This window comes from Anopheles bellator, chromosome 1, assembly GCF_943735745.2.
Source record: "Anopheles bellator chromosome 1, idAnoBellAS_SP24_06.2, whole genome shotgun sequence".
Lineage (NCBI taxonomy): Eukaryota > Metazoa > Arthropoda > Insecta > Diptera > Culicidae > Anopheles > Anopheles bellator.
In genome coordinates, this window is record NC_071285.1 from 48167487 (window position 1) to 48180715 (window position 13229).

At 51.8% G+C, this 13229-nt stretch overlaps 1 protein-coding gene across 1 annotated transcript in view; it reads left to right on the forward strand.

Annotated features, from left to right (window-relative positions):
* LOC131205392 (LIM and SH3 domain protein Lasp) overlaps window positions 1–13229 on the forward strand; it is a 33632-nt gene that overhangs the window by 12605 nt on the left and 7798 nt on the right. The window contains exons 3-4 of the mRNA XM_058197469.1: window positions 10106–10238; window positions 11017–11152. Coding sequence (XP_058053452.1) covers window positions 10106–10238; window positions 11017–11152 — 269 coding nt within the window. The remainder of the gene's footprint in view (window positions 1–10105; window positions 10239–11016; window positions 11153–13229) is intronic.

Here is a 13229-nt window from a genome sequence, read left to right on the forward strand (position 1 = left end):
AAATGTAGGTCAGGGACGAGGGCAAACTACAGTTTTGTGGTACGGTCCGTCGTTTCTTTTCCATGCCCCGTTCAATGCTCATACCTCACGTTTTTTTTTCCTCCCGAAAGTTATGTGCGAGGTCTTGAGTTTTGGACAGCAAAAAATATTGGAGTGCTGCAGTGCACCGTGCAGAAGAAGAAAAAAAAAGTGGGCAAAACAACAACCCAGCACCACCGACCGTACGCATGCAATTGTTTTGCAAGGTGTGTCGGCGGTTGCCTTTGACGAAATCCTGACTAAGAACCGCCCGATTACGCACGGTGGTTACGCTGCTGTTTCGCGGACCCGTGCCCGTGAGACCTTCAGTCGGCGGCAGAAACATATTCTAGAGTCTCTGGACCACCGTGCCGACGGTGCTCTGTGTTCGGTTCGGTACGGAGCGAATGTTTAAATAGCACCACAAATGAATGTTGCCATTTTTTTCCCGAACCATAAACATCGTCGGCAATGTGACGCGCCTTTTTTTTACGCAATAAGGAATGTGCTTGTTTATTGTTTGGACTTGTTTTTAATTTAGTTTCTTTTGTTGCTCCTAACTCTTGCTGGCAGCGTTTCCCACGTGAGGCGGACGGTTCGATTCGAGCGCTATCGGAGGATCGAATTATGTTCACAAAGTACGGAAGAACGTTCGTGACCTGCAAGAAAATAGCTACCTAATGCTTCACCTTTCAATGATAAACGGCTTCAAATGGCGCGCATATTGGCACTGCGCCACCGTAAAGAACCGACTCCCGTAGAATCCGGTTGAACCGGGAGAAACAAAATACGATGTCATAATTGCTGTAGATTTGATCAATTACTGTTGCTGTGCCGGCCTTTTGCCCAATAGCGGTCTACAGATACTCGCGGTGTGCGATAAACTGAAGGGCAGTTAAGGTAGAGGTGTTGCAGATCACGATCACGCGGACTTCACTCCCGAAAGTACCATTTAGTAGGCCCCAGAGAGAAATGGTGATAATTAGGGAGCAAAGATTGATGGCGAAAATAAGGCACGAAGGCGGGTTTTAAGAAAGAGAAAAAAATCGGTGGCTGTCAAGAGTTAGCTGTGTTCCGTTCGGAGTTCGACGTAAAATTTCTATTCAAGATCGCAGAACTCGGCAGTGCGGTCCTCGATCGATCGCCGGCGTGTATCGAAGGCACAAGGCGCTGAGAAAGGCGCTTTTAATCCCGATCGAAAGGTCACCGTGCGTCAATCGCCCCCTTCGGGGGGTTGGGTTTCAAACTGGACACTTTCCACTAATCCGACATCCGAGAGTAGTGACCAAAACCCCCCCCGCCCGTTGGGTGGCGGCGCAGCATACCTTCACGACTGCAAATGTCAAATGCGCTTGTCAACGGGCCCCGTTTCTTTCGCGGTCATCGATTGCGACACGATGGACGATTCAAACATATTACCCTGGGCACGATTCGAGTCACTCGACTGAAGTCACCTTGTCTATTCGGAAGCAGCTATGATACGCTTTATCATCGAGTTGGTTGAGCAAAAGGACTCCATCTCTCGGAGATTGGTTCGCTGTGCTGGAAAAGATTACCCACTTATCAGCAGGTGACATTGCCGATAAGAGTTGTTTCGGGCTGTATCATCCGAAACAATAGGGGCCAGGATTCGGGAAAGTCATTTAAAATATTGCCCAACACGTCCCTTTGCTACTGCATTTTAAGGCCACTTTCGGAACCCAACCCCCCTCGATAGAGTCATATTTCCAATCGTCATTCCAACAGAGTGTGCGGGCCCAATAAAATACGGTCGATCGGAAAAGGTTAGCGGATGATGAACGGTCCCCCCAGTCCCGATCCGAGTCCGGAAGAAGTGCTCCGAAGACGGCTGAGGCTATAAATGCCAAAGGGGAGTCGCGTGTGGCCCACGGGTGGATCGTGTGCCGCAGCCGCCGGGACACTCGGGCAATCTATCAATTTTCACCTTTCCTCCGGCCACACGGTTGCTGGAGAACGATTCCCGAACGTCGGGCCCTAACCCAAAGTGGAGGGCGCCACGTGCTTCTTTGTCACGATCGCGAGCAGGCAAAAGAAAGTTCATTCGAATCAGGTCGATCGGTCGGCGGAGGGGGGTTGTTTCAACGGCCCCGCGCTCGATGATCGGTTTGCGCAAATAAATAACAAGTAAATGGGGTGTGCTGCTTTCCTGCCCAAGCGGGGGGCACTCATATCAAACATTGGCCTCACACAACATTATCTTATGCAACTCCTCGCGCCCGGCAGGCGGTCCAGCGGTGGATTGATAAATGTAAGGTATTAAGTCTAATCAAACTGCCAGCTTGAGACCTTTCGATGCGAAGCGCGGCGAATCCGTAACGTGCTTCTATGGCCCCCTATGCTGTGTGAAAGGTGTCAAGGTGCTCAATTACGGAACGAATGCGCTGCAGGGTGGCCAGGCCATTGATCGGCTCATGTTGCTCCACATATGCGCTGTCCTCGATTTGTACATGAAACAGATAAACAGCCGCTTGACAATCAGTGGCTGTGGCTGTTTAATGGCCACGCTTTCGAACGCTGCTTTTTAGAAATTAATACTTTCATGGCAGACCGTAAGGTCTGATCTCTGGCGACCGATCGTTTACTGATCGCACGTGCTCCACGCACGTTTCAGTAATCTTCGTGGCCTGGGGGACGTTTGATCGCCGGTGATCGGCGGGCGCGATCCGGTCAATTGAAAGCCCATCAACAAGGGCTAAGGTGTGCTGTGCCGGGCCCGCTGCTCGGAGGTACGGAGTGGATTTCCATGTTGCTGTGTAAACATGGCCGCATGTGCCGCGGCCAAAGTTATGACATAGAGGGCGGCCCGCGTGTGCCCCGCGGAACCTACCAAACAAACAGTTCCACAAACAAACCGACCGACAAACAAAATCAAGCAAAAACCTCCCGCCGCCGGGCGGGCGAGCCGGTTGCATCAACCGCAGCCCCCTGTGGCCTTCGGGGTGGGTGAGATTTTTCATAACATCTGGGCGCGCGTTGTGTGGACATTAGTTTTGCGCCATCGCCACCGGCGCGTTTTTTTTTTTTTGCACACGTGCCCTGATAACGCCGTTTTGTATCGGTTTTCGTCCGTAACGAAGGACGGGTGACAAAGTTTGCCTCCGTGATCCGAGACGGCCACACGCGATAAGCAATCGGACTGACCCACTGAGCCATGTTGTGACAGCCTTTAGCGGGGCTTGTGATTGGTCCACACGTCGATCTCCGGTGTCAGAGGGTTTGATTTAATGCTTATTTTAACGTACGACCAACGTGGACAAAGCTATGTGTCAATCTGACATCAATCACCGCAAAGGTTCGAAACGAGGGTAACTTTCCGCCGTAACCACAAAACTACACATTCCACCGACGGGATGATTTCACTGCCATGGTTTGTGCCGAAAATAGACCAATGAGGAATGTATTGAATTCCATTAATTGCTCCCGATGTGCCGGGGACCCACGCCAGCCGCCCATTCCGCCAACAGAACATAACACCTTCGCACCCGCACGTGGCCAATTTATTGACGGCGCATTCCGTACGCATTACGCAAACTAAGTGTTTGTTGTTCCATTGCTTCCGGTAGCGCCCCCCCCGGGGAGCGTTTTTATTCCATTTCCACCCGCCAAAAAATCGGAACGTTAAAAGCATCTTGCCTCTGTCCCACGGGGCCAACAAACATACGAAAACAAATCTCGGCTCGGCCAAATAAACAAATCGTTCGCAGGGAATGAAAATGTTCACACTGGAACCGTCGTCGTCGTCGTCGTCGTAGCGAAAATGCTAGCCACTCTGTGGCCGCGCCGAGCATACTCTCTCTCAGCATAAAACTCTCTCCAAAACGTGGCACTCTCGGCTCGATGTGTATGTGTTTGCCGGGGCCCGGGATCGTTTTTTCCGTATTTTCCCCGGCTGCGGCGCCATCGGAGATTGCGGGCTTCCGGACCAGGCCGGGCCGAGTCGAGCCCGGGGGGCCGGAACGTGCCGAAAGTTCGATGCACTTTCGCGCTGCGCTCGGTGACTGCATTTTGCATAAGGCCGAGAGCGCAGCGCTGGCCGACGGCAATGTAAGTGACAGAGGGGCGAGAGGTTGTTGGAATTAAATTCCCCATCCGGCGGGCGACGGCGGCGGTGCATATGATTTAATAATCATGTCTGCATCGCGACGCGCTCCCGACTGTGGCCGTATTTTGGTGACGACGATGATGATGATGCAGCTTCGCGAATGGGGGCCCCCGGGGGGGAGTAAACACGGAAAAGCACTCACAGCCCTCACGGGCGGAAGGCAAATCTGGGAATCCTAAATTGATGAAATGATGGTTGAAAATGTTGTAAAAATCCAATCCTAAACTACCTGCCACTGATTACTTCATTTGATATTGATTTTCGTGAACCGGACTTAAAGTCCTAAACTTTCGTTTGAAGTATTCTATTTCGTGGACGAGTCCAGCCGTGAACACCCCGACCTCTGATGCTCCAATTTGGACAGCATCCAGCATCCCCGGGGTGGCACGGTGACCCTCGGTTGGCAATGGTCTCGCTGGCTGGCTGGCTGGCTGGCCTTTAACATCAATTTATGCTGGCAAGCGGCGCCGGCCGCTGCTGGCAGCACATCCGATGTCTGTGCGGGGACGAGGGCTACCTCGCTGCCACTGCCAATGTAACGGGGCGCATTCAGGGTGGAGCAAACAAATGTATTGCCGAAATTTGGCAGTGACCAGAACCGCCACCCGCTATCGATCCGTGTTGTTCTGCAGTGCGCAGCAATTAATTTTTCGTCCACCACTTCTTTACAAGACAGAATTCCTGATTCGGTTCCTCTGCCAGCAGCAGCGGCACATCAGCGGTTGTTGAAACTTAAATTGTGGTGACATTCGACACCACCGTCGACAGCCACAGAAGCTGTGTCCTCTGGCCTCTGGTGTTTGTGTTAATTGCCTTCAGCTGATGGCCACCGTCTTGTCGCGTGTCTCGACATGTGCCCCATGAAGTCACCCATAAAGTTCGGTTCGGACGAGTTCTTAATTGAATCTAATTATAACCAAATTCGGCGGTCGTCCATGTTGACACACGCCATGCTGCCGGGACAGAAGCGCGAGCATCGCGTTTGTCGTCCGATCCCTTCCGTCCGATTAATGCTCATTAATGCTGCCGCTTCGGAGGTCGTGACACCCGTGCCTCTCGAGCGCCCTCGGGTGTGATCCTCGCAGTCGCCGTAGCAATTGTTACAAATTCATGAAGATTTATTAGTTTGACAGCAACCACCTTCCACGCACACAGGAGCGACGGGGGCTTTAGCTCTCCCCGACGCTGTTGGTCACGTTCACGAGCGGACATCCCGTAGATAGATTGACCGTAAATAGTGCGTTGGTGGAGCTGCCAGCCGTTGCGTGAATTATGAAATTAATTCTTCCGGCGAGCCAGTAGAACCGAGAGAAGCCCCCACGGTCCGGACACGGTTAACTTCTTGCAAATGCAAACAGTTGGCCAGCAGCGTACTTGGCCGCCATTTGCATATGTTCGCTTTCCAGTTCGAAGCAGGCAGCTCCAAGAGTGACGCTCCAGGTTTCTCTTTCTCTGCCTTTCTCTGGTTCGCTGTGTAGTTTGCCCCTTTTATTGGCCCAAACCAAGAGTGTCTTTCGGTGTTTCGCGGTTGTTTTATTCGTCGTCAGCTGTTCCAGGGTTCGCTCGCACCAATTAACGGGCGCAACGTTCGTTGATTAGCTAGGCCCCGCGGCCGTTAATCGAAGAACGGCCCCAAGCCAAGAGCAAGAGGTTAAAAATATATAAAAAGAAAACGAGATCTTCCAAAGGGGCGAGAGAGGGAGAGCTGGCCACCGACGAACGGACACGGCAGGAGAAAACAGTTGTTTTCACGAAACGAATCCAAACACCGAACATGCAGCATGATGGGAATGTCGGTGTTTTACGATTATTTCGCGCCCGAGATTTCGAGTTCGCCCGTCGAGTCGATTGTCGAGAGGGTGCAGCATCTTCTCGCCGGGCTCCCGCCCTGGTCGGATGCTGGAAGAGGATGGCCAGAGCACTGGTTGGTGGCGTTAGATGATGGCCCGGCACGGCTAATGCAGTTCCGGGGGTTTTGGGTGGTGCGCTCTCCGGTCACGGTAGTCACAGAATGTTAATTGCTTCGAGCAACCCAGAGAAGTGGTTTTATGTGTTCGAGGTGTAATTTAATAGAGCCCGCAAGAGGTCCAACGTTTCCACCGTTTGTTACGGATGCACACATATTTATTGTGTGCCGAACAAATCTATTCCGGATTCGTTGTTGGACCGCCTTTAAAATTAGTACAATAAACTAACGGGGGGTCTGTACAAGAAAGTGCGGGACACTCTTCCGGAAGCCTCTGGTTATGTGGCACTGTACCCGCACCGAAGTAGTGTCACGTAACCTAGTTAGCTTCCTAATTGATGCCGGTGCCCGACCCCGGCGTCCGTCAGCCGGTATCGATCCGCATCATCGTGCCACATTGTTGCAAAAACTCCTGCTTCGACAAGCGCCAACTTAATGCAGCGACCCTGCTCGAAGGACAATCAATCTGTAATCAATCGAACCATGGAGACGCGAAACATTCCGCCGATTCCGCGGCACACTAATTGAGTTGCACCAATTAGGGCGGCGTCTACGTCGGTGTCATTTTAGAAGGCGCCGTTACTGGCTCACTGGCAGGTTTAGCTGTTGCCCGAAAATGGCCCGCGCTAATGCAGTCGCGGCTGACGTGCAAATTAGGATTTGCAGCATAATATTGGTCGTGTGTTGTGGTTGGCGCGAAGGATAAATCGAATTTCGTGCCCGTCGACCGGTGGCACCGCATAAAATAATGCACTTATACGGTCATGTACGGTGGGTTATCGATCGGTCGGGGAATACTGCATACACACGGGTGTCTGTCTGTCGGTCTGTTGGCAGTTGACGATACCCGTGCCAGTGACTTTGGTGTTCGCTGCTGCGCCACGGAAACCGATGGTGTTTCGCCACTTGTGAAAGTCCACTTCCACATCATCGCTGACTTATCTCGCCATCCGTGGCCGAACCCGATGGGTTGCATAAAAATGGAGGCAAACCTGCCAGCAGCAGCGCTTGCTGGCCTATTGGTGGTGGTGGTAGTGGGCCAACCAGCCCAGCCCCAGGCGGTCGGCGGTTAATTGGAAAAGAGAGGCAATAGATTACTGGGTCACTGTTAACTCTGGAATTTTCGCTAAGGTTGCCTCCGTCTCCGGTATTTCTCCGTCAGCTGTTTCAGCGGATTGTTATCGTCTTTTTGTAGGGTTAACTACAGGACTATAGGTTTAAAATTTAAAATTGATAAAACATTCTCATGCTTTCAGGGATCATGAAAGTTCACTTCCTATTCCGGAATTGCTTCCCAGCCGTCTCGTTGTTTCCGTGGTCAGCATCCGTCTCTAAAAACCCCATCACTTCCCGTTAGTGCGCCGCGAGCCCCATCAACAAACTTCAAGCACGTCAAAAATTCCGCGCCGTCCGCTATCTTCCAAATCCTCCAAATCACCCACGAAACCCAGGCCGGTGCCGACCGACGGGCCAAAGTAACAGTAACCACCGCTCGCTGCCGTTAAATTGATTTGTGCTAAATGCCTCTCACAGCGCACTCTTCAAGCCGAACGGGTTCCTTCCGTTTGGGGTCGTTCATTTTTCTGTTACCAACCGATGTTGGGGTTTGGTTTTTCCAATATCGTTCCCCGGGAACGAGGCGGGCTCACGTTTCACTCTCCTCCGTCTCGTCTGCCGGGCTAGAGAGAGAGAGAGAGGGTTATTTATTATTTATGTTGCTGCCTGCCGCTGCGAGGCTCTTGAAATGTCACAAACTATCTCGCATTTTCATTCCACTCCACGAAATGGACGCTCGGAGCACCCGGAACAGGGGCCGGCCGGCCGGCCCGCCGTTATTATTCAATTTATTTCAATTTCTTGTGATACCAAAAAACCGGCCTTCGTAACACTTTCGACGCAAAGGTTCTGTTGGTTCAAAGTGGGTTCCGTTCTCCGATCCGGCCACTCCACGAAGATTGCATGCTGTGGATGCGCTGACTCCTTTATTTTGCTCACTCTCGCTCTGTCTGTTTGCCCGTCGTCCGTCTGTCTGCCTGTCTGACGGCGGCCGTCTGGCCTGGGACTGCATACCGGAGGAGAATGCATCAGTAAATTGATGCTCCACCCGGCGAGCGTGTGTTTGTTGAGGCCCTTCCAAGAGATGGAGGGCTGGGTCGGTTATGCTCCGGTGCCGTGGCGTGTGCGTGTTTCTGAATGAATGAGCATACTCGTGGGCGGCTCCGCTCCACTCCGTTTCGGAGTCATGCCGGCTGGAGTCATGCTGTGTGGCGCGCAGAAGTCATACGCCGTGGTGTGCAGCCTCAAATATATGAAAGCCAGCCAGGGCAGAAGCGCACATAATACACACCGTTTAGCTTCGCTCAAGAATATGTGCACACGATGGAGTGTTTGTTTGCGGACGGTTCGAGCCGGGATTCTATGAAGCGGATGCACACCACCCCAATCCGGCTCCATCCCACTCCGCGTTGCATCCGCTCACTCGCGACGACGGGATTTGGCGGATAACTAAAAATAACGAGGCATCCCGGGGCCGGGAGGAACCGGCGCTTTCTTCCATTGTGGCGCAAATCTCTTCATTATTTGCGTTTTCCGGTGGCCCTTCTCGTGCCGCGTCTTTTGATCTGCTTGCGCTAAGAAAATGGCACACCGCGGCACTGTGTGGCATCGGATTTCGTCGAGCCGTCGCGAAGTGATGAATCGTGAAAATAATATGCGCGGCTCGGGCTGCAGATAAATTGCGTAGAATGCTTTCAATTGTTGGCCGGACGGGTGGCTGGAGCCTCAACTAGGGCATCGGAGTCCCGATTTGGAGCGGATGTTCGTCACAGTGGTGTGTCTTTACGACGCAGCTGGCGCACTTTTGCGCTTAGAGTCACTCACGGCAATCTCCTCGCGCGTTTGTTTTTTTTAACGATACAGCAATGAATGGGAGCTCTTTCAACGGGCTAGTCCCCTAGCCAGTCAGTGACAATAAACCACTCTTCCTTTATGCTCCGTGTGAAGCTATGTTGGCACAGCATCGGTGACTCAACATCGCGCCCGAACCGCCATACTCTTAGTAGAACAATGAGCACTTGTCCTTAAATTGAGCGTGCGCCAACAATGATTCGGGAAGCAATCTCCGGCTAGTTTAACCGGCGGTGTCTGAACACGAGAGACGATTTTAAGACTAAGAGCATTTTTGCATACGGAATCATACGCCATCATATGTGCGCCAACCGCGGGGAGCACCACATGCGCTCAAGTGACGTCCTTTTCCGGTTGCCAGCCGGTTGTTAATCCCGCCGCGGGAGATACGGCACATCAGCCACAGACGACACCGTATACGGCCGTGTCCCGGCACACGGCGGCGTGCGGCTTATGGTTTGAAATTCAAGACTAAATATGGACACGCTCTCTCGGCTCATAAACATTGAATTAATTCTTCTTCTCTGCGCACCGCTCAAGAGGGCACACGCGCCCCATGTGCACGCCCTCCGACGAGTGGCATCGTGACAGGGCACGCAGGAGTCACTGCTTTAAATCAAGACGATGCGCACCATCGACCGGAGATAACGTTTCTGTTTCTATTTCCGTACCGAATGCCGCTCGGATGCGTTCGCTGCAATTCTGGTCATAATTATAACTTAATCAACATCCCTGCGACATCGGGGGCCTGTGCCGTGATCGGCTGCTAGAACCATCCAGCCCCAGGTTTGATGCTGCCACCACCCGTAGTGCGTTTCTTCTTGCTCGCGAGACTTTATAAGGAACCGCCAACACGCTGCGCACGCGCCATATACGTGCACGCGGTTTTTTGCTTGCCGATCTGACTAGATCGCGAGCGATGCTGAAAGAGGTATTCGTCTGAATTCCCCGCCAAAGGTGCGCGTACCTCAATAAGGTATCGTGCCGGTTCTGCCAGGCTCGTCTCCATCGGTTGGCCAACTTTTGATTTCTATTTCGTCCCGTTTCGTCCCTGCCATCCTTTAATTGTGCATTCTTTTTCTCTCCCGCAGACATATTCCAAAAGCCAAAGCTACGACGATCGCGGAGACGCCGGAGTTTAAGCGGATCGCGGAAAATACCAAAATTCAATCGAACGTCAAATATCACGCCGACTTCGAGAAGCTGAAAGGCAAAGTAACGCAGGTAAGGGATCCGCTCGCTCGCTCGCCAAAGGTTCGTCGCTTGCCACCACCACCGGAGTCTTTCGTTAATTCGGTGCCAAAATCAATCGCACAGCATTCAGTGAGGCGCGGGGAGTGCATTAGCGGTATGGTTTCGAAGAAGCCTCCAACGGCTGATAATCACTTTCACTTGATAACCAGTGGCCGCTGCGTTCAAATTTGGGCGCGAGTGTTTTTAAAAAAGGAAAAGACGCATAATTTTAAACTCCACGGTGGGCACCACCACCGTTCGATTTTACTCAACTTTCTCGCGTACTTGCGACGGAGCGCAGCGCCCGCCAAAGGTTGGGTCGCGGCCGGTTTTGTTGGTATAATGTGGTCATGTTTTTTTGTTCGGCTTCTTTCACCTTAATTACAACCATCACTTTACTTTGCAATCCGCACTCTCGCTTTCTCCCCATCTCGACGAGCATAACAAAATTGACCGCCGGCCGAGGCCGAACATGAGATTGTCTGCTTACCGATTTCTTGCTTCAATTAATCGGATGTGGCACACTTCTTCGCCCGGTGGGATCCGTTCGATATTTTGGGCTCCATCCTCGGCGAGTGTTTTCATTATTTCCTTTTTCCGAGTGACGCCCCATGAGCCGCGATCGGAACTCGTTCGGTTTGGCACGTGTACCTGGTGCTGCGTGGTGCTGGTGACTATGGTTTTAATTTACATCTCTGCTTCACCCGTTTCATCCCGATTCCATCCTGGCCTGGCCCGTGAATTCGCCGCTCGCGCTTGGACAAAAAAGGTCGCCGATGATCCGGAAACGCTGCGAATCAAGCAGAACACGAAAAATATATCCAACGTCGCGTACCACGGCGACCTGCAGAAGAAGGCGGCCATGGAGCGCCAGCGCGAGTGCACGGAAATCATCGACAGCAAAGGTGAGTGTGAGTGTGCAGTGTCCTATGGTGGCCACCGGAGAATGACCACCATCCCCCCCCGGGGGGGTTCGTGAGCTGTGGGAGCTGGTCTCTTTGTCCAGCAAAACTGGCTCCGTTCGCTTCCCGCTCTGTACAACAAGGGGTTTCAGTTCCTTTTTTTGGAAGGCGATGACATCGAAGCTACGAAGCTGTCCGAAAAAGGGGTACACAGTGTTCGATTTTTGGGGTGTCCGTCACGTGACGTAACGCACAACCGGAGCCAGCACATGTTCACCGGGTGGCGGAAGTGTTGCAAACCTAATGGACATTAGTTGTACATGGTTCGGTAACGCCGTGGTGACGGTCTCACTTTCGTTTTTGTCCAACTTTCGTCGTCGTCGAGAGGCGACAGAAGTGAAGCGGCACGAGATAAGGTGTGTCGTTCGGAGTGCTGGGAACTAACAAGGAGGAGGTTTCATCATTAAGAGAATGACAAATGGAGCAAATCAATTGACGCATTCAGCTTTCCCTATTTTACTTTTAAACCCTTAACGCATTAAAATTATCGTCAGTAGACTCCCTCAAATAGTAAATGGCTTTGTTTTTGTATAAAATTAATTGAAGCTCACGAAAACTAAGGCAGACTGGTGCTTCTTGAGCCAAACCTGTGAAGCCACTTGATGCCAGAGACTTCGCAAGACAAACTTTTTCCGGTGCGGATCCTCCGGAACTGCGTAAACGGCGAAGGTGCAGTGGCAAACTTTGAACTCTAGGGACAAACAGTGCATCAGTGCCTTTTTCTAAATTATTCGAAATTCCCAAGCCACAGCAAAAAGTGCCGTCCTTCAAACGATCATTTCTGCACGGAAACACGGAGCGTTTCGGCGGTTCCGGCCTTAGCGTTACCCTTTCCGTGAGGCGATTGTTGTTTGCCCATGTTGTGACTGAGTGCAGTTTATGGTGTGCTTTATGGTTACTGCAGTCTGTGCAGTCATCCGCGCCACCGCCCGATGTGTACCTCTGCGTCGGTGGTGATGTCAGGTTGGCAAGTGAAAAAAGCCCCCTCAAAAAAAGGACGATAAGTTTTACGATGCCTAGCGAGGCAAAATCGGGCGGTCGGGTTTTAGAATTCGGCTCGGTCCCCGCGCATAATGGACGCGCTGGCCACATTAGAAGGAGCAGTAAATTTTGCGAACGATTTAATTGCATCCAGGTTTAGGTGTTCTGCCACCGTCTTCTTGTGGGTCTTTTCGAACCTGTCACGGTCAGTACGACGGTTTACGACGGCGGGTCGCCGATTGTTATGCCCAAGGTTGTCTAGGCTGGTGAGCCGCACTAGCCTAGGTTTCGGTCAGTTTTCAACCACTCGCGTTCTCGAGCAGCGTTGGAATGTTTCACCGGATCATCTCCGACCGGCTCCCGGTGGGTCCGGCTAATGGGGCCTGAGTACCATTTTTTTTGGTAATTGTTTTAAATTTATTCCATAAATTATTGACAACCGAAAGGAGCCCGTCGGAACCTCCGGTCATCAAAAAGTGGCCATTCTTTTCCCGCGCCCTTGGGAAAGCTTTCCGAATTTTCACACCGCAGCCCGCAGCGTCTCACTAACAGCCCGGAAGAGAATGGAAGAAAATTATGTGACCCGTCGAGGGGCTCCTTGAACCCGGCCCCTGGTTGCATTGCGCCACGTTCGTACCACGTGTCGTTAGCGAGAATTTTTGGGCCTCTTGGGAACGGAGGTAATGCTGTGTTATTCGATTGTTCTCGGGATGCCGCGGACCAATGCTCATTAGAGGAGCCTCATCTAGAATCGGTCGTTATGATTGTGTAAGCTACCAAAACTGTGTGCTGTCGAATCGAGCTTGTATCTGTTATCGTGTATATTGTTTCTTCCCAAAGAGTATCTCTCGCTCACTGACACATTCTCTAATTCACCTCTATTTTCTTGTATTTATTTTATTAAATTGTGCCTCTCTTTTGCTTTTATGTTCATCATCTGCCGCGCTGTACGCCACACCATATACCTACCTCGCAAACCTGTACCTTGCCATTATGTGTCCGTATCTTGTGCTCGACGCTCTGTATCGCTTGTGCTCAT